At 35.7% G+C, this 27,593-nt stretch overlaps 1 protein-coding gene across 2 annotated transcripts; it reads right to left on the reverse strand.

Moving 5' to 3' along the window:
- Nucleotides 1–1,189: 1,189 nt before the first annotated feature.
- Nucleotides 1,190–24,464, reverse strand: LOC112045707 (GILT-like protein 1). Of its 2 annotated transcripts, none has more exons than XM_052889503.1 (7): nucleotides 24,390–24,464; nucleotides 6,288–6,367; nucleotides 5,508–5,639; nucleotides 3,954–4,022; nucleotides 2,581–2,685; nucleotides 1,919–2,071; nucleotides 1,190–1,356 (listed from the first exon to the last, which is right to left on the reverse strand). In XM_052889503.1, exons 2-7 carry the CDS (start codon nucleotides 6,360–6,362, stop codon nucleotides 1,267–1,269), a joined length of 624 nt encoding a protein of 207 aa, XP_052745463.1. In that variant the 5' UTR covers nucleotides 6,363–6,367; nucleotides 24,390–24,464; the 3' UTR covers nucleotides 1,190–1,266. The 2 variants fall into 2 exon arrangements, with proteins under 2 accessions (XP_052745463.1, XP_023937760.1); XM_024081992.2 differs by lacking the exon at nucleotides 24,390–24,464 and adding an exon at nucleotides 14,843–14,908 and having other exon boundaries at nucleotides 6,288–6,368.
- Between the last annotated feature and the right edge of the window lie 3,129 nt (nucleotides 24,465–27,593).

The raw sequence follows: 27,593 nt of genomic DNA on the forward strand, positions 1-27,593 counted from the left end.
GGGGTGGCGAGAAAAGAAACTCGAGGTTCACAAACACACCACTTTAATAACAACTCTTCGATTATAATCACAAAAACTGAGCCAGCCTCATCCATGAAGCCACGTTTTTATACCTTTCCAACGGAATAAACAACAAGAACCAAATATAGTCAAACATCAATCTTTTATCTATACGGATATTGACATAACTTCATTTATGAATTATGTCAATATACGTTTTTAAATCTATTTATTTATTTTAGTTTAGTTTCGTATATTTTAGTTTAATTTTAAGAACAAAGAATTACTCGTCATTATACGTCATGGTACCTACGTATATTGACAACACTACAGTTATAACCAGATTGTAACATATAATGTAGCATATCCGTTAATACAAATGCCTTCTTATTTAATTTTCTAACACTAGACAGCCACGTCTTTCGAAATTTCCATTCCAAAGGAGATTGACGATATCAGGTCCACTCTTGTACCCCGTATCATTAAAATTTAAAATCTACAAGGAATTTATTAAAATCTAAATAAGTGAATAAATCTATCTCAATAAAAAGAAATAAATAAAATTAAAACCCAAGTTTTTGTATTAAAGATGGCGCCCGTAAAGCAACTATGACATGAAATTTTACAGCAATCGTCAAATTGAAAACGTCATCGATCCGCCAATTACCCGTAATAGTGCATTTCTTGGGAGAGAAAGAATATTATTTCGAAAGAATTAAAGTAAATTCGTAGATTTGTATATTCGGAAATAGTGAACATTTTATTTTCTTTTATTTCCGCCAGGGTACATTGACTGATCCTGGGCTCCATACAATTTTGTACCATCTCTTTTATAATTGTGTGTAATCTAAGGACACAGGATATATTTATTTATGTTAAATATTTTCGACTAGCTGACGCCGCGCAGTTTCACCCGCGTGGTTTTCGTTCCCGTAGAAATACGGGGATAAATATACCCTATAGCCTTCCTCGATAAATGGGCTATCTAACACTGAAAGAATTTTTCAAATCGGACCAGCAGTTCCTGAGATTAGCGCGTTCAATCAAACAAACTCTTCAGCTTTATAATATTAGTATAGATGTGTCCCCCTCAATAAATAACAGACAATTTTTTTGATGAATTTAAGCGCGATACGAGTCCATAGTTAATTTCTCTGAGGCTGATGATAATGATGAATAAAACAAGAAGAAATAAGTAAAAATTTAATTACAATTATTTATATCAAGTGTACTTATAAGTTACAAATAATAGGGTAAGTGTTCCAATTAGCAGGTGCTGGGCTTGGTCGGTGATATGCGGCAGATGACGGCCTTCAGGTTGGTCTGAGACTCGTCTTGGAGTGCTTGGTCGAATTTCTGAAACAATTTATTTAATTTACTTTAAAAATCGGTCAAGTGCGAGTTGACTCGAGAACGAAAGGTCTACCATCTAAATCTATACTTATTGTAGTGTTTGTGTATATATACACCGGTAGTGGGGCAAGGCAGGCAGTCTATCGCTGGCATCGAGAGGAGCCGGACGTGTGCCGCTGGCCATTATAGTGTATAACAGTGTAGTGGTGAGACGGTGACTTACTGCTATTACAGTAAGGACAAAGGACCTTACACTTATAACAGAACAACAGGTCAAATTCTATACATATAGAAGATATAATGTAAACTCTATAAAACGACACTTAAGGGACTGGGGTTTTTTTATAGAGAGTCTTTTCTAACGTCACGTTTGAGTCATTGATAAAACTTTTTCGTCAATACATATAATACACAAATATTTTCGTTTACTTACTCCGATACTGAATATTTATTTATTTTTTTTAAAGAAGAACAGAAGAAGATAATTGGTCTGAGATTGTTAAGGATGATGATGCTACTTGACATTGGCTAATCTGTGTAAAACCAAAGACAAGATAAAATATACCTCGTTGATGACAACCGTTGGCACGAAGTTCAACGGGCGCTGGACGGTGTCGGTCTTGTCCCCGTAGGACGCCAGCAGCGAGTCGCCTTGCTCGCCGCCGGCGCAGCGCTTCAGCTTGTCCGACTCGCCTTGCCGCTTCACTTGCTCCAAGCACTGCGAGGGAGCACGTTACATTACAGATACGGTAGATTTTGAAGGCCTCCGTGGCGCAGTGGTGTGCGCGGTGGATTTACAGGTCCTGGGTTCGATCCCCGGCTGGGCCGCTTTGATTCTTAATTGGTCCATGTCTGACTGTTGGACGCTAGTTACCACCCTACTGAAAAAGACGTACCGGCAAGCGATTTAGCGTTCCGGTACGATGTCGTGTAGAAAGCGAAAAAGGTGTGGATTTTCATCCTCCTCCTAACTATTGTTTTGTTAATTGATGGATTCCTTGTGCTGTGAGTAGATCAACAATTAATGTTGGCTGAAATAACTTTTTGCCTTTTTGTCATCCACTCACAACAGACTCTCTCACAACACTCTCGACAGAAGTGTTAACTTAAACCTGCTGCCGTAGGTATGTGCGATAGAAAGGGAAGCCAGACAGGCACTGTAACGTTACGTTATGTTACGTTACGTTACGAAGTTATTATCACTTTAAAATGACGACTTGTAGTTACCGTGTCGAGCGACTTGTCGGGCTGCGCTTGTCCCATGAGGCAGATGACCAGCTCCATCTTCTCCGTGTCCTGGAGGCTGCGGTCCTTCAGGATGCACGACTGGATCTACAACACAGACAACTCTTACATACTATCCTACTAATATTATAAACGCGAAAGTTTGTATGGATGTTTGGATGTTTGTTACTCTTTAACGCCGCTACTACTGAAGCGATTTGGCTAAAATTTGGAATAGAAATGGATTTTACTCTGGATTAACACATAGGCTACTTTTTATCCCAATTAAATCTATGGTTTCCAGAGATTTGCGAAAACTGATGATTTTGATGATATGAATGTTTGTTACTCTTTTACGCCTCGACTACTGAACCGAATTAGCTGAAATTTGGTATCGAGATATATTATAGCATGGGTTCACACATAGGCTACTTTTTCCCGGAAAAATCCATGGTTCCTGAGGGATTTGTGAAAAACTAAATTCCACGTGGACGAAGTCGCGGTAGTACTAAAATAATACATCAAGGAGCCAGTCAGAACACCTGCTCAGGCAAAAAACGTCAGCTCGACCTGATTTTGCAATATTAGGCATTTTCACGTTGCTATGCCTATTAATTTTAATGTAGCACTAGCAATATACGTGGCAAGAGCAAAGAGTAAATTAATTTATAGAGAAAAGAGTCCATTGTAACTTGCCTTACCCCAATAGCCTTCTAAGCAAATATCACAGACTAAAAAAACCATCAAAGACAGTAACAGTGATGGATCCAGAAGTTTTTAATAGGATCCTAGGTCCTAGGTCCTTTTAGGATAAATGTACCTACCTAATAGGTAAATGGTAAAACGCCAAATTAAACGTAATTACAGATGTTGATATTGAAGTGGTGATAGGGTTCAAACTGTTCATGATTAGAGTACAGTATTCAACTATAGTGGTAGAACCACTAAAACTTTTTTTAAATATAAGAAACCTAAGACGCTTGTATTTCCTTATTCTTGATGATATAGGTACCTATGCTATCATAAAACAGACACAACAAGTATTATTATCTTAAAATGTCTGATTTACAAACATCCAAGTTGTGTAAAACTTAAACGTTCATCATTTGGTGCCACTACCCTAGTCTATTAATACTAAGAGTTACTCAAGAGTACCGTCCATTTGGAAATCAGTGTTTCACAAATCCTGCGGGAACCATGGATTTTTGTCATGTTTGTTCAAGGATAATGTGTTGCTTAATTACTTCAGTGAAAGCACAGAAACCTTATGTACAAGTAGAACGTTCCATTATAAACGGTGTGGCCATTTCAAAGATTAAAATTTTCATTATAGAGATTAAAAAAAAGAATAAAGTTATTATTAAAAATACAGTTACCTTATTTCCGTAGCACTCATCGGGTCCGTGGTGACAGGTGAATTGCCATTTGCCGTTCACTTTGTCGTGCTGAAATACGAAACATATAGTGATGTTAGTTTGGAAAGTTTTTATTAAAGGTCCCAAATTGAATTCATTATCACCCTCATCAAACAACATTGTTCCGCACCGATTTCGAAGCACAAAGTGCACTTTTTTGATCTTATGAGAAGGAAATGAAATGCCTCATCGTGCTCTACCCATAAAGCACTAGTTTGACTTGGACGAGACCTTGGAAGGCATTTCGAAGTAAGGGGGCGTTCATAAATTACGTGAGATGTTTTAGGGGGGGAGGGGGTCGAGTTAAATCTCATCTAATCTTACGTTGGAGGGAGGGGGGGTCTCGGTAAATATCACGTATTTTTTTTTCTGAATGAAACAAAAAAAAATACTATTTTGGTCAATTTAATCCAGATTGTACATGTTTAAGATTTAATCTTAAGCGTAATCGTAATACGATTAAGATCATTTCCTAATTCGTTCTAAAAAAAATAATTTCATTTATACCTCGACGTTATACATTTACTGACTGTCCAATCACCATCCCTCATGAAAAAAAATGTAAAAAATATATATTTCGAAGTAATGTATTTTAAATATATTAAAAATCTTTAAAAAAATATATAAAATATGTATAGTAAATATATTTTTAATAACTAATTTTTGGCCGGTTTTCATATATATTTTATAATATGTATAATATATATAAAATATTTTTAATATATTTTAGTTATATTCAAGATATATTTTAAAATACATAAAAAATAAATGGCTAAAAATATATTTACAATACATAATTTATATATTTTTAGTATATTTAAAATATATTTTTTATATATTTCGAATTACATTTTTTTTTCATGGGGGATATTTGTTTTTGTTTTTAACTATACATATAGTTGTAAATAAAAACACGAAGCAAATTTTCTTTTCTTTTTACAATAATAATCTAACACATTTACGTAAGAAACCCATATTTTGAAAAATCTCACGTGAGATTAGGGGATGGGGGAGGGGGTTGAAAAAAATCTCACGACATCTCACCAAGGGGGGGGGGAGGGTCAGAAATTTCGAAAAAACATCTCACGTAATTTATGAACGCCCCCTAAGAGAAGTTGACAGAAAATGGACATTTTCGTGTATCGTTCTTGAGGCACAAAGTAAACTTTTCCGAGCACTTCCCGTAAGGCATCAGTTAGACTTTGTCTTGTCCACGGAAACCATGTGGACTATAAGACTTCGTCAATTTGAGTGGTATTCCATGTCAACAGATAAAGTATAATTTTGCTGACTGATTTTGAGGCACAAAGTGAACTTTTCCGATCTAATGAGAAGGAAATAAAACGCCTCACCATGCTCGTCACGTAGGGCACCAGTTTGACATAGTGTAATCCGCAGAAGTATTCTGAATCTCAAAAACTTGTCAATTTGCATGTCAACAGGTAAAGTAATTTTTTGCGCACCGATTTCAAGGCACAAAGTGAACTTTTTTGAACTAGTGATGAAATGGCTCACCGTGCTTTTCCCGTAGGGCACCAGTTTGACCTTCACCAGTCCCCGGAAGTCCCTCCAGACGGGCGCCAGCTGAGTGGTGATGAGCTTCTTGCTGTCAGGACATAGCGACTCGTAGTATATCGCTATCTTCACCTGCCGATAACACGAGCATTATAAACGCAAACTCAAAAGAGAACCGACTTTTTTTCATACATTGATTAATGAACCTTATTGGTCATTTCTGCCAGTCGAGTAGGTACTTTTAAAAAGTTGGTCATCGGTACACTTAAAAGCGATTAATAATTTTGCTATTCTATTATTTATATTATTCTATTATTTATATATTATTATTATATACTTAAATTTTTATTGTAATTGTGACATTTCTTTTTTTGTTTTTTTTTTTATTTCATTATTTTCTTTTCTTTGTATAAAAGCACTTTGTTAAATAATTTAATTTGAAAATCATTTTTATCAGCCCCATCTACATTTTGTATAATTACTCGTGGATAGAGATGTGGGTTGTGTATGTAAACTATTTGTTTTAAAAATTTACTTTAAGTTTTGTAATATATATTATTGTACACAACTGTTTTCGATCCCAAATAAATAAAATAAAATGGTAAATCTCAGGCTGTATAAACAACGATCTTAGCTTGTCTCTGTTGACGACAAGAGAGACAAATATCTTAGCATTCCATGGATTCACCGTGCGGGTGCCGGGTCCATCGCGTGGTAGAGAGAAGAACTCCGAGCAGAGAGAGAATTTTTTGACGATCTACTAACTAACCGTATACTAACCTTATCGTCTCGCTTACTCTTCGCTATAGCGGTGCAGAGGCAGGCGAATACACACAGCAGTACAAGCGACTTCATTTTGTTCTGCAAATAACAAGTATGCTGTTAATCGATAAGTATACACATATATGAGTATAGGCAATGATATTATTTTTTTTTTTTTTATATATTCTTTACAAGTTAGCCCTTGACTACAATCTTACCTGATGGTAAGTGATGATGCAGTCTAAGATGGAAGCGGGCTAACTTGTGAGGAGGAGGATGAAAACCCACACCCCTTTCGGTTTCTACGCGGCATCATACCGGAACGCTAAATCGCTTAGCGGTACGTCTTTGCTGGTAGGGTACGCGGCCGAAGCCTCCCACCAGCCAGATCTGGACAAATTAAGAAAATCTCAATCTGCCCAGCCGGGGATCGAACCCAGGGGATCAAACCTCCGTTTTGTAAATCCACCGCGCATACCACTGCGCCAAAATATCATTTATTTATCACATTTTTAACAATATTTTGACGCCGGAGGTCGTCAAAATATTGTTAAAAATGTATTACTAGCGCATGAAAAATGAGACGCTTAAAAGAGGAAAGTTATACACAACTCAATGTTAGTTGTGGTCAACAACGAACGTTATTTAAACATAAAATACCTAAATATCGTCTACAATGTCGAGTTGTGTTTAGGAAGAGTAAAAATTTACACATAAATCTATATATATAAAAGAAAGTCGTGTTAGTTACTCCACTTATAACTCAAGAACGGCTGAACCGATTTACCTGAAAAATGGCAGGGAGGTAGTTTAGAGCCAGGAGAAGGACATAGGATACTTTTTTTTTAAATACTTTTTTACGGGTAGGGTAGGGTAGGGTTAGTTTACATCGAGTTTCACGCGGACGAAGTCGCGGGCGTCGGGCGTATATAATGAAATTAAAGATAAGATTGTGCATGTGTGCACTCAGTCTATTATTATTCGGATCACTGTTTGCGGTGATTTTGTAGGAACGTAACCGATAGGAAACAAATCACAGATTACAGAATATACAGATGGAGCGTCCTGGACACGTCGTACCTGCCACAAATACAAATATTATTCAAGAAAAATGGCGTCTGTAAGTCGCGTCTATTTACAGTGTTGTTTTTCGATGACAGTCGCCTGTATGACGTTCATCATATGTAATATCGTGAATCGCGGCAAAACTTTCAAGGGGGAACGAACTGTCACCCGCACCATGCTACATGGAACAAACTGTACTGCCTAAATCTACATACGAAAAAAAGCAGTACGAAATACTTTCTATTCTTTTGTTTGTAAGAAAACTGTTGATGTATGAAGATAGATTTGTCATAGCTTTCTCTAAACAAATCTGATTTCACGTTTGCTTGACACTTTCTTCGTATTAGCAACTGAATACCGTTACCGGTACTTGATTATTTATGAAAACACAATGTTTAGTTACGTATAAATCTATTTACCCGGCATCAAAAAGTAGGTTTTTCAATTAGACGCATTTTTTAATCGATTAAGTTCGAAACATTTATGAGTTTGTAAGAATTCCTACCAATAGCGAATTCATTCAAACGCAAAATTTATAATTTTTTTGTTGTGAAATTCTATAAAATATTAATATTATATTATATACGCCAATCATAAACTGTGACGTCATTCGCTACAAGGCATCGGTTTGTGATTGGCGCTAGCGGTGACGTGATATATCACATCACTGCAAACGCCAATCACGCTTTTATCTCTATGAATGACGTCACTTGCTAATGTGTTGTGTTACGGCGGCAAAAATTTTACGTAGATATTTTTTTACCCGACTGCAAGAAGGGTTATGTTTTTCGCACGTATCTTGTATGTATGTATATATATATGTATGTAATATTCTTTATTACCTCATATTTTCCATACCACTGAACGGATTTACGTAATTAGGATATCGTTAGATTTGCCTTAATAACCCAAGTGTTCTTGGATAGGTGAAACGACTGTTTTCTAATTGCTTTCTACACTTCTGGACTGAGCTTGTTTTTTTTTTCTTTTCAGTTTTTCTATACTTTATGCAGTCGGGCTTTTTTATTTGTTTAATTAATTTATTTATTATTTATATTAAATTTTTTACTGGTTATTATTGACGGGACAAAATAAATATAGCTTATAATATTTGTAATCCATAATTCAGTTTAAACACTGTTTACAAAAGAGGCAAGTAGCCTAATGGGAATACTGCCTGCGTGATGGACACCCTACCAAGGGCGGGAAATTTTGTTAAGTATTTTAAGTATTAGTTTTAATTTATTGAATTTTATAGTTTTAGTCAATTTATATCAATGTATATTATATTATCCTAGATGTCTAGTATATGATATCTACGTAAATCCCTGACTTCAATCACACTATTGTAGGTAAAGAAAATAATTACTAAATTACAGGTTTATGAAGCATATCAAGATCTCTTGTCGGTTAAATTGTCTATGTCTATTGGACTAAGAGCCTGCAACAGTCACAACTACCTCATTTTATGTCACTACCTCAAGTTTGTCAACCCAAGACAAATTGACAAATTGACAGACAAATAGACAAATTGGAGTTGAGAATTATGGACTGTGGTTGCTTTAGAATGTCACAGTATTCAAGGGACTGGACCCTACACCGTCTAAGACCCTCCCTTGTCTAAAAACAAGCGCATTTTTAAAATATTTTCCTCGTCGTAATATTAGAAATAATTTTCCCAACTCCCCAGTCTTAAAAACAAATAATTTATCAAGATATCCCGTAGAAAATATCGAAAAAATTCGATTTATTTAAGTAATTTTACGCTAAGACATTTTTTTAAAAGAATATTTGCCATATCTTTGTTATAGCAAATACCAGTAGTCCTGTTTCCCTTCAACTAGTCGAAAAAGTCGACTGTGTGGACTATTCCTAATAGTATTTTACGACTAGTTATTAAAAAAATTACATACCCATGTACAATCTAGTTATTAAAAAAAAAATATGGCAAACACCCATGTACGAATTACGACAATAGTACAGGCGGGGATCAAATCACGACCCCTCTCCAATGAGTACCCCCTCCCCCCTTTGTATTTATGCTTTTCTGATGACTTGAGGATCTGGAACCTTAAGGTTTTAAGGTTCCAGATCCTCAAGTCATCAGCTACCTCCCAAAACTACCACGGTCCTAACATCATAATTGCGTTGGCACTCCATACAAGCAAAAATGCACTGCCTACCCCGTCGACTCATAACGAAACTGTATTAGAGAAAGAATTTTCCATTTTGATGTACGATTTTTATGTATATTGCATACCCTATTTAAAAACCTTGTGCACATAATTGACTACTGTACTTATCTATAGTAGAAACATTATATGACATTAGCTTTCAGAGGTGTGGCCGCTGCAGGCTATAGTTCTATATGAGTAAGAACTAATTGCTGTCAGGTCTGGCTTAGGTTAATTATAATTAGTAACCTAGACTTGCGATGAGTCGATGTAGGTAGGTATCAGTGGCGAAGAATGGAATTAAGATGAAGGTAAACCGTCCCAAAGAAAAGGAAATTCAAACAGTGTGATACATAATCCGGTTTCTCATATATCTAGATACAATACCAGTGGCGTAGCATGTCTTTGAGGGGCCCTGTAACAAAATTAGTTGGGAGGCCCTTGGTAAAGATTTCTCACAAAATTAATAAAAATGCTTGCTTAAAATAAATATGACAGTGACTTAACCAATGTTGCAATTTTTTTTGGGTAAAATTTTTTATCAGTTCTAAAGGGAAACTGTATAGGCAGATTTTTTTTCCGGGAAGCACCAGATGTGTCGTAGTCGATTACATTTTACCAATTTTTGCTTTCACACGTAAGGGGCCCTTGCAGTCCGGAGGCCCCGTATAATTGATACTGCTGATACGGCGATAGTTACGCCCTTGTTGCAGAGGTACATATTGGCTGGTGGGAGGCTTCGGCCGTGGCTAGTTACCCACGATTTAGCGTTCCGGTACGATGCCGTGTAGAAACCGAAAAGGGGTGTGGATTTTCATCTTCCTCCTAACCAGTTAGCCCGCTTCCATCTTAGACTGCATCATCACTTACCATCATGTGAGATTGTAGTCAAGGGCTAACTTGTAAAGAATAAAAAAAACCTACTACCTATTCCTTTAAAACTCGTAGGTATTTAGTTTGTAAGCGACGACGTGTGGGTCTTTTCTGGCCCGTGTGAACGGGGCAGGGGTACGGGCCTCGTGGCAATGGCTCCTTGCCCGGCCGTGTCGCGGGTTGCCAGGCCATAAAATGCAAAGGCCGGACTTCGCACTATATAAGGCCGGACATTTTGCCCTAAGCGCCGGACATGTTTTTTTATTGCCAAACTTATTGTTTTTACAGCTGGGCTGTGAAAAAAGTATTTATACGTGACTAGCGGACCCGGTCAAGCTTCGTTTTGACATAAGTGCACTTATTCTCTATCCCTACTCTACCCTTCTATACCTCTACCCCTACCCTACCCCTACCGCTTGACTCTTAAACGTTTGTATGGGAAATAGAAAAGGGCAGTTTTTAGGGTTTTCCCGAAAATTATTTGATTTTTTCTCACCTTTTAAACCTTCCCACGAACATTTCAAGACCAAGATGAGATAAATCCCTTCAGCCGTTCTCGAGTTTTAGCGAGACTAACGAACAGCAATTCATTTTTATATATATAGATGGACATAATATTTATAATAAAAAAACTCGTTTACGAATTTGAAATGTTTATTAAGTTAGCGAGAATCGCCACTCTGACAAAAAGCCTGACAAAAGCCGGACAGGCCGAACATGTACATATTTGGCCGGACGCGACCGCAAAAAGCCAAACATGTCCGGCTAAAGCCGGACACCTGGCAAGCCTAGTCGCGGGGGACCTTGCTCCCCCGGTGTTTTCTTCTAACCCCTTCCGGGATTGAGGATTTTCAGCCTAGAGGTTTGGGTTTGGGTCAAATCCGGTTGCCCCGCGCGGACTGCGATTCGATACGACGGGCGATAGTTTGTAAGGGTTGAGGTGTAAACTTAGTTTCAGGTCTGTCAAACTAGATGGCGCTCATGAGCTGAAATCTCAGCGCCATGTAGCTCTGTATCGCGTTAACGTTTCTTGTTTCCGGAACAGTATACGTTTTAGCGAAATAATATCTTGGATGTTAATGTTTAACGACTATTAACTATCATTATATATATCACAAATATATTTTTTTAATGCTATAGTATGATGATTCTTCATACCAAGCATCAGTTACGACTTACGAATTACGATTACGACTATATAATAGTTAATAGAATATATTAATTAAAACTAAGAATTACACAGTATATTAAATTTAAATTTATAATAAATAAAATAATATAGATACTATATACTATATAATATAGTAGGTATATACATAATACATTTATTTAAAAACTTAAATGGACCATTTACCTAAATAAAGGAGATGGTCCATTTAAGGTCCATCTTGTACCTCGTATCATTAAAATTTAATAAATACAAGGATTTTATTAATTTTATAAATAATTCTTAGTTCTACCTTATTTTTTTCATGTTTTCAGATACTTTGCAGAATTTTAATGAAGAAAATTACGAAGAATTTCGAAAATTTAACGACTGTTTTATAGGTATTTGTTATTCGAACACAGCTCAAGGGATTACTAGAAGGAGGTGGTCCATTTCTGGTCCACTTTTGTACCCCATATCATTAAAATTTAAAAAATAAAAGGATTTTATTAAAATCTGAATAAGTGAATAAATTTAACAAAATAAAAAGAAATAAATAAAATTAAAACCCAAGTTATTGAGTTATATCAAGATGGCGCCCATATAGCAACTATGACAAGGCAATTGACAGCAAACGTCAAAACGACTACTGCATTGAAAACGTCATCAATTCGCCATTATTACCCTTAATAGTGTTGCATTTCTTGGGAGATAATAAATATTATTTCGAAAGAATTAAAGTAAATTCGTAGATTTGTATAATCAAAAGTAGTCAAAAAAAATATTTTCTTTTATTTCCGCCGGGGCATCATGACTGATCCTGGGCTCCATACAATTTTGGACCATCTCCTTTCTATAGGTGAAGTTTTGGATAGAAATTTAGCAGGGGTCCACCGGAACTAGTTAAGTTAGAAAGTGGACGAGAAAAAAATGTTTGAGAACCTCTGGTTTGGCGATTTACATAAAACCATGAAAAATTGTATACCTAAACCTTTCATCTATGATACACTCACCACAAACTTACAGTAATGTTAATTACCTTGTCCTTAAGACTACAGACTTGGAGGTAGATAATTTTTAATTTTTTTAAGTTAGCTGTTAGCCCTTGACTACAATCTCACCTTATGGTAAGTGATGTTGCAATCAAAGATGGAAGAGGGCTAACTTGTTAGCAGGAAGATGAAAATGCACGTCTTTGTCAGTAGGGTGGTAACTAGCCACGGCCGAAGCCTCCCACCAGCCAGACCTGGACCAATCAAGAAAACCTCAATCGGCCCAGTCAGGGATCGAACCCAGGACCTCCGTCTCGTAAATCCACTGCGCCACGGAGGCCGTCAAAAAATTATACTTGACCGTGTATGGCTGGCTTAAGCAGCTTGCTTATGAGCTTATGAGCATTAGGGTTGCCAACATTTTTTCAGAAAAATATAGTATTTTTCAGATCTAAGTGCAAAAAATATACTCTTAGTACACATAAAGAAAATATAGTAGTTTTTTATGGAATAAGCAAAAAATAGACGAAGATAAATATAAGTAATTGTTGCTCTTTTTTATAAAAAGTATATTTATTAGCAATTAGCATCTGTTGCATCTTTCAAGAACTTTTATTTTCTTAAATAAGAGTGCCACCATGTTTTTAATTTAATTTTAATATTAATGAAAACCAACATTAATTGTACTGCACACTATTGCGTCAGTCGAAAATTAATGAAAAAATATAGTGTTTTTGCGTACTATATATTTATTCAACAGTAGTATAGTACGCAGACCCAAAATATAGTAAAATCAAAATTAATTTTTTTCAAGTAGGCTCAGTTTACAAGCACTTTTGACACGTCAGTTGACTATTTGTAAAGATTCTACCACCGGTTCGAAAGGCAGGTCTCCTGAGAAGAAACCGACAAGAAACTCAACAGTCGCTCTTTAAAAAAAAAATCATACAATTTACAATTGATGACAACGTTACAATTTCTTATAGTTTTACTTCCTGTGTGAACGTGGAAGCTGATCCAACGGCCTCCAAGCATCTTTTTCATTAATGAACTTATCAATGTTGTAGTACCCTCGACTAAGTAAATGTTTTTAACACATTGCTTAAAGCTATGCATTGGCAGGTCCATCACAGTCTTGGAGATCTTGTTATAGAAGATATGCAGTAAAATCTACACTAATATTATAAAGCTGAAGAATTTGTTTGTTTGTTTCTTTGATTGAACGCGCTAATCTCAGGAACTACTGGTCCGATTTGAAAAATTCTTTCAGTGTTAGATAGCCCATTTATCGAAAAAGGCTATAAGCTATATATTATCCCCGTATTTCTACGGGAACGGGAACCACGCGGGTGAAACCGCGCAGCGTCAGCTAGTAATATATATTAGATTACGGTTGGCAACCCTACATGACGTGCACATTCGGCGGATTGGTACAAACGATCACGTGACACGGGTCATTGCCTCAAATTAGCATGCCGAACGGTGCTCGAGGTCTGACCGACGGTACATAACTGTATTTACGACTAACTAATGCTTCGACTTTGTCCGAATTGTAATAGGGATGATGACAGTTTTTTAAATTGTATTTAAATTAGAAGTATGCTTATAGTAAAGCAATTTTGTAAAAGTAACGGGGTATCTGCGATCATTACTTTCAGAGCTACAAGGATTTAAAGGGTCAGATTTGCGGCGCTGCCGCGTATCCCTGAAAAACGCCCCATACAAAATTGCACGAATTAATGACGTCGTAGGTTATAATGATCGTTTGATTTGTATGGGCGTTCAAACAAAATTATTAATATCTTTGTTATTTGTGCGTTTATGTTTATAGTTCATGTGTATTGAAAAGTTTCATTTGAATTCATTCAGTAGTTTCAGCGTGATGCCCGAATAACAAAAAAACAATGACAGACAGACAAACAGAAAAAAAATCGAAAAAAAAAATATTTTTAGCTTCAGTATCGATTATATTATGCCTCCCAACAAAAATTTTACAGTGGTACTGATGGTACAAAATGTACAGAAGTCGTATTATAAGTATAGATTCTAGATGGCGCTGGCTTCCTTTATGCCACGCTAACGTTTGTTGTTACAAATGGTATAAGTAAAATCTCAAATCGCTAAGAAATGTATAGAAATCGACCAGTTTTAATTTTATTATATGTACCTATAGATTCGATCACTCAGAGATACTCCGAGCATAGCTCGTTCCATCACCCGCTGTGTGACTTTGACTTATGAGGCCCATGTATTTAGCGATCTAGTCTCGGATTCGTAGGCAACATGCATCGAAAACTTTACATTTAACTGAAGTAAACTTACCTTGTAAATAAATCCCAAAACAGAAATTATAAACCTTCTCACAGAAAACATTAATCAATAAAAAATTAAAAAAAAAAAACAATTTAATAAGACATATCAAAAAATAATTTCAATGCATCCAAAAGTAAAATGACACAAGTCAAAATTATATTAAAAATTGTTTTTGTAAAAAATAATTTTAACAATTTTTTTTATTATTATTATTTACAACAGCAATTATAAATAAAGATGACACGCCTTGGGCCATCGAAAGGGTACTGACTGCTTGACCCAAAGCTATTTGTATTCATCTTATCAAAGTATAGTTCTACAGTATAAACATAAACTTTCCTTATCTTTTCAATATGTTACAGTGTATTTTTAACCGACCTCTTGAAAGCGGATGATAACGCGGATGAACGAAAAAATATAAAAATCCTTGAAATCACTGACAGACACATCAATTAAATTTATATGTATTGATGTATTAATTCTCATCCTGGCAAACTGATGGCCAACATTTAATTAATTATAAATTATGTTTTTATGTTTATATTATACCAACTAGCAGTTTATGAGATTTACTTTTAAATTTCTATTGAGTAACAGTTCTACTTATTTTGTCTAATATTTTTCATGATAACGTGATATTTTTCATGACTATGAGCTAGACAGTTCGACTTAGACCAAAGTGAAAATGGACCGGTCTAAGAAAGAAAATTTCGAATGTTAGTTCTGTTCCTGCACTTGGAAAACGCGCACGAACTATTTTATTTTAGACAATCGGACGCCCGCGACTTCGTCCGCGTAAAAATCGATGTCAACTTTCAACCCCTATTTCACATTCTTCTATTTTTGCATGTTTTATAACATATACCTAATAAATAGTCCATTAATAGTAATCTAACTTAACCAACCCTACCCTACTCTACCTCTACCTTACCCCTAACGCTACCCTACCCTTACCTTACCCGTACCCTACCCCTTCCCTACCCTAACCCTATCCTACCCCTACCCTACCCCTAATGTAATGTCATGGCTGGTGACAACTCTTCGTGGATATCATGAGCAGGTACTGCACATTGCCCAGTTACTGTGATTTTCGTTAACAATGGACTTGAACGAATACGGAAAATGCGATTGTTAATTGAATTAGGTTGCTAATCCTACTAATATTATAAACGCGAAAGTTTGTATGGATGTTTGTCACTCTTTAACGCCGCAACTATTGAACCGATTTCACTGAGATTTAAAACGTAGATAGATAATACCCTGGATTGAATATGCCGACTGATGCGTCACAACTGGTCACCTAATTCCGCTGGTCATCGGCCGACCCGAGCCAGATAAACCATCGCTTCGATAATGGATGCATAAAGCAATGTACTAACCCTTGACCTGCGCTGATAAATGATAACGAACATAAATAACTTGCGTGGTCACTAAGTCGGGTATAAACACTATCCTACTAATAATATTATATAAAAATTTATAACTAAAAAAAAACTTTAGCAAATATGTTTTGATTTGATTTGTTTGAAAAATGAGTGTTCTCTAGAAAGTTAAGACCACACGACTGTAGTAAAACTTTTTTAGCTCTCCCTCTCAACGTTTGTTTGCCTGATTACATATTTCGTAACGTTCACCACCTCACTCGCCTATGTGATTGTAGTCAAGGCCTTCGTCGTCATCAACCCATATTCGGCTCACTGCTGAGCTCCGGTCTCCTCTCAGAATGAGAGGGGTAAGGCCAATAGTCCACCACGCTGGCCCAATGCGGATTGGCAGACTTCACACACGCAGAGAATTAAGATGATTCTCTGGTATGCAGGTTTCCTCACGATGTTTTCCTTCACCGTTTGAGACACGTGATATTTAATTTCTTAAAGTGCACACAACTGTAAAGTTGGTTGCATGCCCCGGACCGGATTCGAACCCACACTCTCAGAATCGGAGGCAGAGGTCATATCCACTGGGCTATCACGGCTAGTCAAGGCCTTACTTGTAAAGAATAATAAGAATATTTTTTGTATTGCAAGACTAAAACACGTTGGTGAGAAAAATAATGAGACTTCAAAAAACTGCAAAAGGAAAAAATGGAGTACTCAGTTGTGGCAACATTCCTTACCGGTGACTTGCCATATGTACTCGCATAGTACATACATGGCGAACTGCGTTGTTTAATTATAACTAGCTTACAAACACATAGTCATGGTGTTGGACATGATTTACCACTAGATATTATTAAATACTACGGATGCCCGCGACTCCGTCTGCGTGGAATTAAGTATTTCACAAATCCCGCGGGAAACATGTTATTTAAAGTTTTATTATTATTGTAATTTTTTTTAAGAGCGCGCGATTATTTTTATTGTTCGGAGCTACAGGGATTTAAAGGGTCAGATTTGCGGCGCTGCCGCGGATCCCTGAAAAACGCTCCATACAAAATGGCTCGATTTAGTGACGTCGTTGGTCATGTAATGATCGTTAGATTTGTATGCGCGTTCAAACAAAATTACTAATATCTTTGTTATTTGTGCGTTTATGTTTATGGTTCATTTATTAAAAAATGTCACATTTAATGTAAGGAAGCTAAAACAGTATGAATTTTCATCTAATTACGATAAAAGATTAATTCAATGGATTTTGAAATTTTATAATCTCATTTATTTTGCAAATATCCAGACAATCTTTGTTTTTTATGTATAAATTAGTTAACATTTACCTTATTTACCCGAACGTATCATAAAAATCAATATATTCAAACCTAGTCGTCATCCCCATTATGACCGATGTCAGATAAACGTTTGCCGAGTCAGATAGTGCTGATTTATTTAAAATACATTAAAGAATGATCTTGAAAACTAGATCAAATAACTATGCTTATTATACATTGTATGACATCATGATGAATCATAATTTATATTCCTATCATGTTTTGTGATAAATGACAAATGCTTCAATTGTTTTTACGCATCAGCTACTTATATACGCTCAGTTCCTCTTGGCTGCTACATTATAATGGCAGCGAGTAAAGAATTAAGTTTTTTATTTATATCTATAATATAATCAGTAAAAATAAAAGAATGGAATTCCAGAAATGGTATTTAGAAATTTTGCTTTAATGCCATTTTGTTACGTATTAATTAAAATAACTAATAAGGACTCTTTACATTAATATGTAGGTATGTACCAAGCCAATACCAAACTCTTGTTTGTTCCACGGAAGTTTTACACCATCATGCCGTCACACTTTCACCCCATTGGTTCAGTGATTAGCTTTAATTCTTAACAAGTTAGCCCTTGACTACAATCTGACCTGATGGTAAGTGATGATGCAGTATAAGATGGAAGCGGGCTAACTTGTTAGGAGGAGGATGAAAATCCACACCCCTTTCGGTTTCTACACGGCATCGTACCGGAACGCTAAATCGCTTGGCGGTACGTCTTTGCCGATAGGGTTGTAACTAGCCACGGGCGAAGCCTCCCACCAGCCAGATCTGGACAAATTAAGAAAATCTCAATATGTCCAGCCGGGGATCGAACCCAGGACCTCCGTCTTGTAAATCCACCGCGCATACTACTGCGCCACGGAGGCCGTCAAAGGGTTGTTACGTATTACGTAAAATAACTAACAAGTATATTTTGATATGTATTTTATTCATTATTGTAGGTATTTGTGTAATATTGTTTATGTGTTAGGATGTAAATTATTTGTATGTATGTGTATTACTAATACTATGGTTATTTTTGTTTTACGCCACCTGCTGATGTCCTTAAATTTTCCTAAACCGAAGGTTGCCTGGAAGAAATCACTACTTAGCGGTAAGGCTGCCTTTTGTATGCTGATCTCTTCTTAATATGTTTTTATTTCACTTGTATTTGTCTTTGTGGTGTGCAAATAAAGTATATCTATCTATCTATACCGCAGCCATTGTAGAAACTTTACAAACAACAATTGTGTATTTTATCACAAAAAAAGCATTCACAATACTTTGTATCTAATGTAATTAATCGATTACAACCAGTTGTATCAAGAGAGAGCGTGGATAAACGAAGATTTGTTGAAAGAGACATGACTGGTTGATGTCAATTTATTTTCTAATGGTTAATTATTTGTCTAATCCGGAAGAGTGGGGTGTTTTCGGATTTAAAGATGTATTTGGTTATTTACTTAGATAGAGTCCTTACAATTTGGCGAATTCTATCTGTTTTTCCGCGGTCTAGTTCGGAGACTATCACACTAATATTATAAAACCGAAAGTTTGTGTGTGTGATATTTGTTACCACTTAACGCCAAAACTGATTTTTCTGTTTGCAATCAAAATAGTTTATACTTTTATACGAGTCCTAGTCTATTATAGTCTTAAAATTTGGATATTTCCACCTGTTTGTCCGCGGTTTAACTTGGAGACCAACACACTAATATTATAAACACGAAAGCGTGTAAGTGTGTATATATTTGTTGCTACTTCACGCTACTACAAAACTGATTTGTCTGAAATTTCGAATCAAAATAAAAAAAATATATAGTCTAAACATATATCTACTATAGTCTACTCCTACAAGCTACTTTTTATGCCGAGAAATCCATGATTTCTGCAGATTTTTAAAAAACTAAGTTTTCAAAATACCCAAACGCTATTATTTTTTTTATATTTAATTTTTTTTTCTATTTCGTTCGTGACGAACCTGCCCTTGACTTCGATCACGTCGAAGCGCCAAAGGGAAGTAGTTAAGTAATACACGATGAGGTCTAAGCTTCGTGTTTGCCTTGAAATTGTCTGTTGAGGACGCAGCCTTCCAAAATATTAGGTACTAGCTGACGCCGCGCGATTTCACTCGCGTGGTTCCCGTTCCCGTAAATATGGAGATAATATATAGCCTATAGCCTTCCTCGATAAATGGGCTATCTAACACTGAAAGAATTTTTTAAATCGAACCAGTAGTTCCTGAGATTAGCGCGTTCAATCAAACAAACAAACAAACTCTTCAGCTTTATAATATTAGTATAGATAAGAAATCCTATAATAGTCAGATATACTTTATTTTGTAAAAGTTTGTTAGCCCATGGTTCTAAGTTCGTAAGTTCGGTTAGTAACTAAATGCTCTGGACCGTGGCTTTGCGAGGTTCAGACCCTCGATAATTTAGGTGAAAAGTGTAATTTTTCCATGTTTTCCTAGGCTTAGTATGAAAAATCATGTGTCCAATCACTACAGTAGCTAGCATTCTTCGAAAACCACTGTTTAAATCTCTAGGAGAGCGACAATGACTCTAATCTTGCCAGTTAAACTCCTATAATATATATCTGATATTTGACAGAATCAAGACCGGGAGCCGCAGCAGAAAAAGCTGAAACCGGTAAGTGGCTCAAGTATGCCTCTCTCACAGAGAGTTACATATTTGTACCTTTTGCCGTGGAGACCCTTTGGCCATGGAGTCGCAGTGCCAAAAATATTTACCGCTGCTAGTTGCCTCGACTGGTGACAGAAGGGCTGGCTCATTTTTTAGCGCGGATATTTTTGCCACCATTCCACGTGGACATGATTTGTACAGTTATTAGGATAAGTTAGATTAAATTCCTTATTGTATTCTTTCTGATATTTTATCTGATATTTCCGGTCGTTTTATGAAATTTTACACATTGTGTGCAATTTTGACCAATTTTGAGTTAGGACACTTTTGATTTTACTTTATCAGTATTTTTTTTTTGCGTAATAAAAATTAATAATTTCTGTAAATGTATAAGAAGTTAAAAAATAAATTTTAACCGTCGAACCGGGTCAGTTAGTTGGTTCCCTAATAAATATTGACTTAAATCAAGCGCGTATACATATAATATTGAAGCATCATTGATTTATATTTTTTATTAATTTGTTGTTATTTTATATTATAGGACTCAAAAGTGATTATAAATATAAGAAAACTAATGTCGAACAAATTCACAACACTTGTCAGGACAACTTAATTAACAAATCAAACTGTTACCAAAATAAGACCTCGAGAATGGCAGAGAATGACCTTGAGTGCAGTCACGTACTTGTGAACGATGTGTGTAGGGTTAAAGGATCCTTTGATAGTCGACAACACTCTCCTTTTCCACTCAAGTCACCCCCCGCCTGTCCCAAGTAACCCATAAAGAATTACACAACAAGAGATGTGGACGGCTCGAACGCCACGAGCACACTGAAGCCGTCCGTACCGCAAGTCGTTGCAACGCGGCGATAACATTTACTATTTTTGTGGCAATACTGGTAATTTTTATGTAGGTATAATATTGTACCTAAGTTAAATTAAGTTTTCAGTTACAAGATGCAGATTTTTAGTTATTTTGAATTTTTAACCATTTTAACCATTTTGTTCATTTTCCTATGGTCGTTACATAGCTCTGCGGTTATTCACTACAGCGATAATAGTGGGGAGATACGATCTGTGTTGCGTTAACAATGAAATCTAGCACATCTGATAAGTGGGCCACTCTATCCGACCATTTGTGTAGACCCTTCAGAACTGAGAGATTTATAGTCTCGTAAATGCCCTACATACAGCACTAATGAAACATAGCTTCTATCTTAGATTTTATTTACCGCAGCGCGAGACTTATCCTTAACTAGCTGACGCCGCGCGGTTTTACCCGTGGTTCCCGTTCCCGTAGGACTACGGGGATAAAATATAGCCTATAGCCTTCCTCGATAAATGGGCTATCTAACACTGAAAGAATTTTTCAAATCGGTCTAGTAGTTCCTGAGATTAGCGTGTTCAATAAAACAAACAAACTCTTCAGCTTTATAATATTAGTATAGATAGCTGACGTCGCGCGGTTTTACCCGCGTGGTTCCCGTTCCCGTAGGTATATGGGGATAAAATATAGCCTATAGCCTTCCTCGATAAATGGGCTATCTAACACTGAAAGAATTTTTCAAATCGGACAAGTAGTTTCTGAGATTAGCGCGTTCAATCAAACAAACAAACTCTTCAGCTTTATAATATTAGTATAGATAAGCTTTTGTATATCGCGCCCATACATTTAAACTGTTTCAACTAAAAAGTATAAAGACACTTTTTCTGAGAAATTAAGCTAAAGTGATTTTCATTATCTGTACCAGAAAAACAATTATACAAAAAACTATTTCGGAAAATGTTGTTCTGTAATATATCTTTAATTTTCGAATTGTGACTTCAGAACCGCTTAAATTAGATTTTTTGAGTTATTACAGTTTTGTGGTTATTGAAAAAGATAATATTGATTATTTTGAGTTAATTCAGTTTTATATAATATGTACTTTTTATCACTGACAATTTTCAATTACTATTATAACAGTTATCTTTAAGTTTCCAGCAAAACTGTTAACTTCTTATATCCTTCAACCCATTAAATATACAGGGTGTCCCGTAAATAATAGGACATACTCTATAGGGTGATAGCTGACATCAAGGTCTATAAAAATAACGCAATATATTACGTTAGCCCAAATTTTACGGTTTTTTCGGTACAAAATTCAAAAATCCCTACCTTCAGTGCAGTTTAGTCATACCATGTGCTGAAAAATTACTTAAGCGTTGATTTTATACACGGTAATTATTTTTGAATAGTTGTTTCAAGTACTTAATGAGAGCTAGTCGATACACTCGGACACCACGGTCTTTCTTGCAGTAAGAGCACTGGCCGTATTCCGCGGCACGCTAGCCTGAACGACATCATACGTCGTGCTCTTGTCACCGCCGGCGTGCCAGCCGTTTTGGAACCTAACGGTTTGGCGCGTGACGATGGTAGGAGACCAGACGGCATGTCTTTGATGCCATGGAAGATGGGTAGGCCTTTGGTGTGGGACGCGACTTGCGTAGACACCCTTGCGCCTTCACGTCTTCCTGGCACGATGGGATGTGCGGGCGCTGCTGCTGCATCAGCAGAGACCCTCAAGCGGCGCAAATATAGCAATCTCGTCGGAGATTACATATTTGAGCCGTTTGCGGTCGAAACACTAGGACCGTGGGGTCCGAGTACACGCTTTCTTTACAAAGAAATAGCAAAGCGTTTAATCGACACCTCCCGTGACCAGAAGGCTGGCCTGTATTTAGGCCAAAGAATTAGTATTGCCATACAACGTGGCAATACTGCCAGCCTTCTGGCCACTTTACCTATGATCGTCGATTCGGACGAATTCTACGACGCCTGAGCCTTTAGATATAATTTAAATTTAGTATATTTTCTTTTTAATTTTTATAATATGTAGTTATAGATTTTTAGATACGTAGTTTCTTAATGATAGTTTAATTTTTTCTACTGCAAAGTAAGTTTTTTCCAAAAAATAGGACTAATTATTTTTTTTACGTTTATCGTTTTTTTAGTACATACTTTTAACGGTTACATTGGAAAAAAATCGTACTAGGAAAAATTATACATCTCATATTAGGTTTATTTCACAGGTTAATTTTTGTTCAAGGGCTTGCAGTCTATAAGTATACGTACCTAAGTAGGTAAACGTACGTACCTACGTTGTATTCCAAACGTGATTTCATTACTTTACGCAACACTGTGATTTGTGACGTCCAATTATTGTGGCTTGAACTTACGTAACTCGACATTTTTGGTTAGTACTTACTTTAGTTAGTAGGTATAGTTGTAAGTAAATGGAACCATCAATCAATCAATCAATCAATTTTATTTCGCCAGAATATGGTACATTTACATAGGTCTTATATTATATTTTAACACATATCCTGCCATAGTTGGCAGGATATGTGTTAAAATATAATATAGTTTAACCAAAATTATAGTTTAACCAAAATGACAGTTGTCTGCGCAGGTACAATTGCAAACAAAAGTTTTGACCGTGCGCATTGCAAGAACCAGCTTATGACTAAGGGCTCCGTATGGGTTTAATACTAGTCAGGCATACTCCGACTTATCACGTGAGTTTTAGTTTGTCTTATAATCAATTCATATGTTATTAATTGTCAGTTTCAATTCTAAAGTAAAGTGGATTTATTACTCACAAATAACGTGGCTCTCTAGTGGTAGCATTTTCAACATCGGTTCAGTAGAACCAGACTTTATTCCTTTATTTCCCTCCTCCTCGCCTACTCTGAGGAGTCATTACGAACCGAAAATAGTGCATACCCTAGGTGAACATGTGCACACCACTGAATACTACAAACTTTATATCTTTATAATATTAGTATAGATAAAATATATGCACATATTATGAGCAATTACTAGTAGTAGTCAACAAAAACCGCAGCAAACAAAAAACCGGTTAACGAATGAGAAGGAAAAAAAACTTAAAAATCACACTTACATCAGTTCAACAATGGACAGCCTTGTACAAAAAGAAACATGGGAAACGCAATTCACACATTCGTCCTAACTAAAAGTTCGTTTAATTAAATTTAATGTAATAAAGCATTATTTCGTCTTACCTTCGTTGTATTCAACAAAATAAATCACAAACAAATTACTTAATTAATTAAATGTGATAGAAAACACTTTTTTTTAAAATTATCGCCAGAATACAAAGCGTCTGGTTTTAAACGTTTAAAAAATAACAATTTGAATTTGACACTTACTTTTTTTTAATTAACAGAACGCGGGAGCAACGGTTGCGAGATGGACAGCGACTGGTCGTTTACCGACTTTGCATTGAGTTCTTGGTCAATTGATCATTCGCAATGGACTTTAGATTTAATTTAAATGATATTAAGGTTTAATTTTCTTTAGTTTTATTAATACAAACGCATTGTGAATTGTAATGACCCATTTACATTTTATAGCAAAGATATTTCTTTTTAAACCGTAATGTCTTTAAAACTATTTGTTTAACTACCTGTCTAATTTATTTAAATTATATAGTTTATTTAAGCTGATTGCTTAATTCATTTAAATACAATAAGTACTTACTTATAAACATATTTTAACTTAAGCTGATTGGTGATTAAGACAGACAGGTTAATATTTTACTAGCTCAAGCTACCAATTCTGCAACAAACGAAAACTAGGTACTATTAGATTATGTATAAATATTACACTTTAGGTAATAATAATATTACAAATGCGAAAATCAGATGATTATCTGTTGCGAGTGGTTCCTCTGCAAATGTTTTGGTAAATGGGCTTTTAATTTCCAAGTTACATAATAAGTAATATCGCTCCAAATAATTTAAAAATGTATTTCTTCGGTTTTACCTCGAGTTTGTGCATTAATTGCACTTTAATGAATTACTGACGTTTTTAAATTTGCTTGTAAAGTGCCTTATTCTCAGATAAATTACAGAAATTAACGGGGTTTTTTAATAATTCGTAGACGCTACTATAGTTCGTGCGTTTTAGCATGGTGCGGGTGACAGTTGCCTGTATGACGTTCATAATACGTCCTATTATCGTGAACTGTCACCCGCACCATGCTACAGCGTACGAACGTATAGACTAGTCTATTCATTATTATCAGCCTATCTATCTGTAACGCTTCGAAAACTAGAAAAATGTATGGGAATGGCAAATCTTGATCACGTGATCTGTCGATAGCAAGTGTCATTCACATACATCTTTCTACTTTTCGAAGCGTTAGCGATTGTAGCTGCGCAGGTGCTTTAATTTACCTTACTTCGCGAAGTCTAAATTTTTGCTTAGCATATATCGTCCCGATAAAATGTAAACGGTGTTGAATGTCAGCTATTATGGAGTTCTCTTGTATGTGCGTAGCCTCATTGAGTGATTGTTGAAGTCTCGATGGCGCAGTGGGAGGATACTTACAAAGGACGTCGGTTCGAAGCGATGGGGTAGGTAAAATATAATAAGTTATCGTCTCTTAGGTATATTAGGCGGCGTCGGCCGTGTTGGAATCCCATACCATTCGAATTTAGCTCAGTAGCTCAACAGCCGCTCAAAGGGGCCGGACTCAACAATCCCCGCCCGTTGGACTATTGTCGTACCCACTCCTAACAGACTAGTTGGAGGGGAGTGGAAACATTGTAATATTTCAAAGATGTAGTAAATATTCTTAAAAAAAAACTTTACAGAGCAAACTGTCGTAAATCCCTCCTTTCCCATCTTTCAAAATATGCCGCCAGCTATAGTATACTTAAATATACTTTTTTTTACAATCCGCGTAGTTCAAAACGTTAAATAACCCGTTTATACAAAAATGTTACTTACTGATAACCTAGCATTTCATTGGTGAAAGAATTTCTCAAATCGGTTTAAGTAGTTTTTGAGTTCGTAACAAATAAACGAAAAATCATATATCTGTATAACATGGTCTTAAATTAAATTATTATTTTTTAATTAAAATAATATATAACAGGAAGTAAAAGCTGTAAATTGTTTTTCTTTAATATATATTTTAGGTGAAAGTAGTTTTTTGCATATTTTCGTAATAATTATTTAAATCAGTTTCATTTTATTGCAAAATCCAGCCGCTATAAATCAGCACGTTACACTTAACTACGAGGTGAAGTTCAATGGTTCCAGGTTCGATGCCCGTCCGTTGTACTATTGTACTTAGTAGTCTAGTATAAGTAGGTATTCGTTTCAGAGAACCACAGAACTTTTGAAATTTAAACAGCTTGAATTAAAACATTACTGCGGCTTGGCACCGCCTTGAAACTGATCAGAAGGTAGCACATAGGTAAAATGATATTTTTTGCTTTTTAGTTTAAGTTAATTTTTGAGTTGAAATCGGTTGAATTTTATTAAAAAAAAAAAAATCACTACTCTTGCTCAAAGACACTGTCATATTACTTACTCCACAGCGGGGCTAAACAAGCTTATTATAAAACGGAGGTTTTATTCGAAAATAGAGTCATTATAGGTAAGGCCCTGATTGTTTTGAAAAATAAATAAAAAACTTTAAATTGGAATGAAATGCAGCGTTCTTGTCTGTGAAATGCGTTCATTTATTTATTTAATTTTTATTGAGTTGCGAATAGAGCGAGATTTGAAGACATGGGACATCCTTTACGGTGTTATACCTTTGCCTTTTTCTCATGTGAAAAAAAATAAAATTAAAAAAGCGAGAATTTAAAAAACAATTGGCGTGAATAATACACACTTGATTTTTTTCAGAAAATAATTGTAAATTTGTGACCGTAACTTACATATTTTTCAACATTAATTGTTATTGTTGTCTTCATCTAGTAAGAATAGTGATCCTAATTTGAAGATGGATGAAATTTTCAATCTGTTACCATCAAAGTCCAGACGCATTTACTTAAATACTTACCTACGAAAAATTTAATAAGTGAAGAAAACAACAACGAATGGATTCACTTACGGAAGGAGTTTTTTAAACTATTATCTCCCACGTTTACCTCATATATTCTTTATTCATCTTTACAGTAGTCGGAAATTATGTTACTGGGTAAAAGCATCTTCCATAATACCCAAAACTGTAAACTTTGTACATTTAATTTTCAATTAAAATAAATCATTGAATATTGTACTAAACCATTTTATTTTCTCGCAATCGTAGTGAAAAGCAGAGTGTAACACGTGGGGCTAAGCCCATTATAAACTCGGTTTCTATTTAGACGGCCCTCGCCTTACGTCTCGGGCCCTAAAAATACCTCGTGTATAATGGTTCTTTTTAGCCCCTTGTATAACAATCTACTATTCCTTAACCGTTTGAGACTGCATCACTGCCGTGTTCCGTGCGCTCTATCTGCATATTATTCTTTAATCTGTGCGGTAGATATAATAAATAGAAGTGAAAAATGTAAGCAGCTTTAATTCCCACGGTACTACAACACTATAGCAGTATAGTACAAACACATGGC

Source organism: Bicyclus anynana, chromosome 26 (assembly GCF_947172395.1).
Source record: "Bicyclus anynana chromosome 26, ilBicAnyn1.1, whole genome shotgun sequence".
NCBI lineage: Eukaryota > Metazoa > Arthropoda > Insecta > Lepidoptera > Nymphalidae > Bicyclus > Bicyclus anynana.

What these genes read in the sequence shown, in the direction of transcription:
- LOC112045707 (XM_024081992.2), bottom strand. Translation starts at nt 14,893, where the DNA reads ATGTTTTCTGTGAGAAGGTTTATAATTTCTGTTTTGGGATTTATTTAC. An exon ending in TTTTGGGATTTATTTACAAG is followed by an intron (nt 6,369 to 14,842) that starts GTAAGTTTACTT and finishes TGTTATTTGCAG; the next exon opens with AACAAAATGAAGTCGCTTGT. An exon ending in CAACGGTTGTCATCAACGAG is followed by an intron (nt 1,357 to 1,918) that starts GTATATTTTATC and finishes AAATTGTTTCAG; the next exon opens with AAATTCGACCAAGCACTCCA.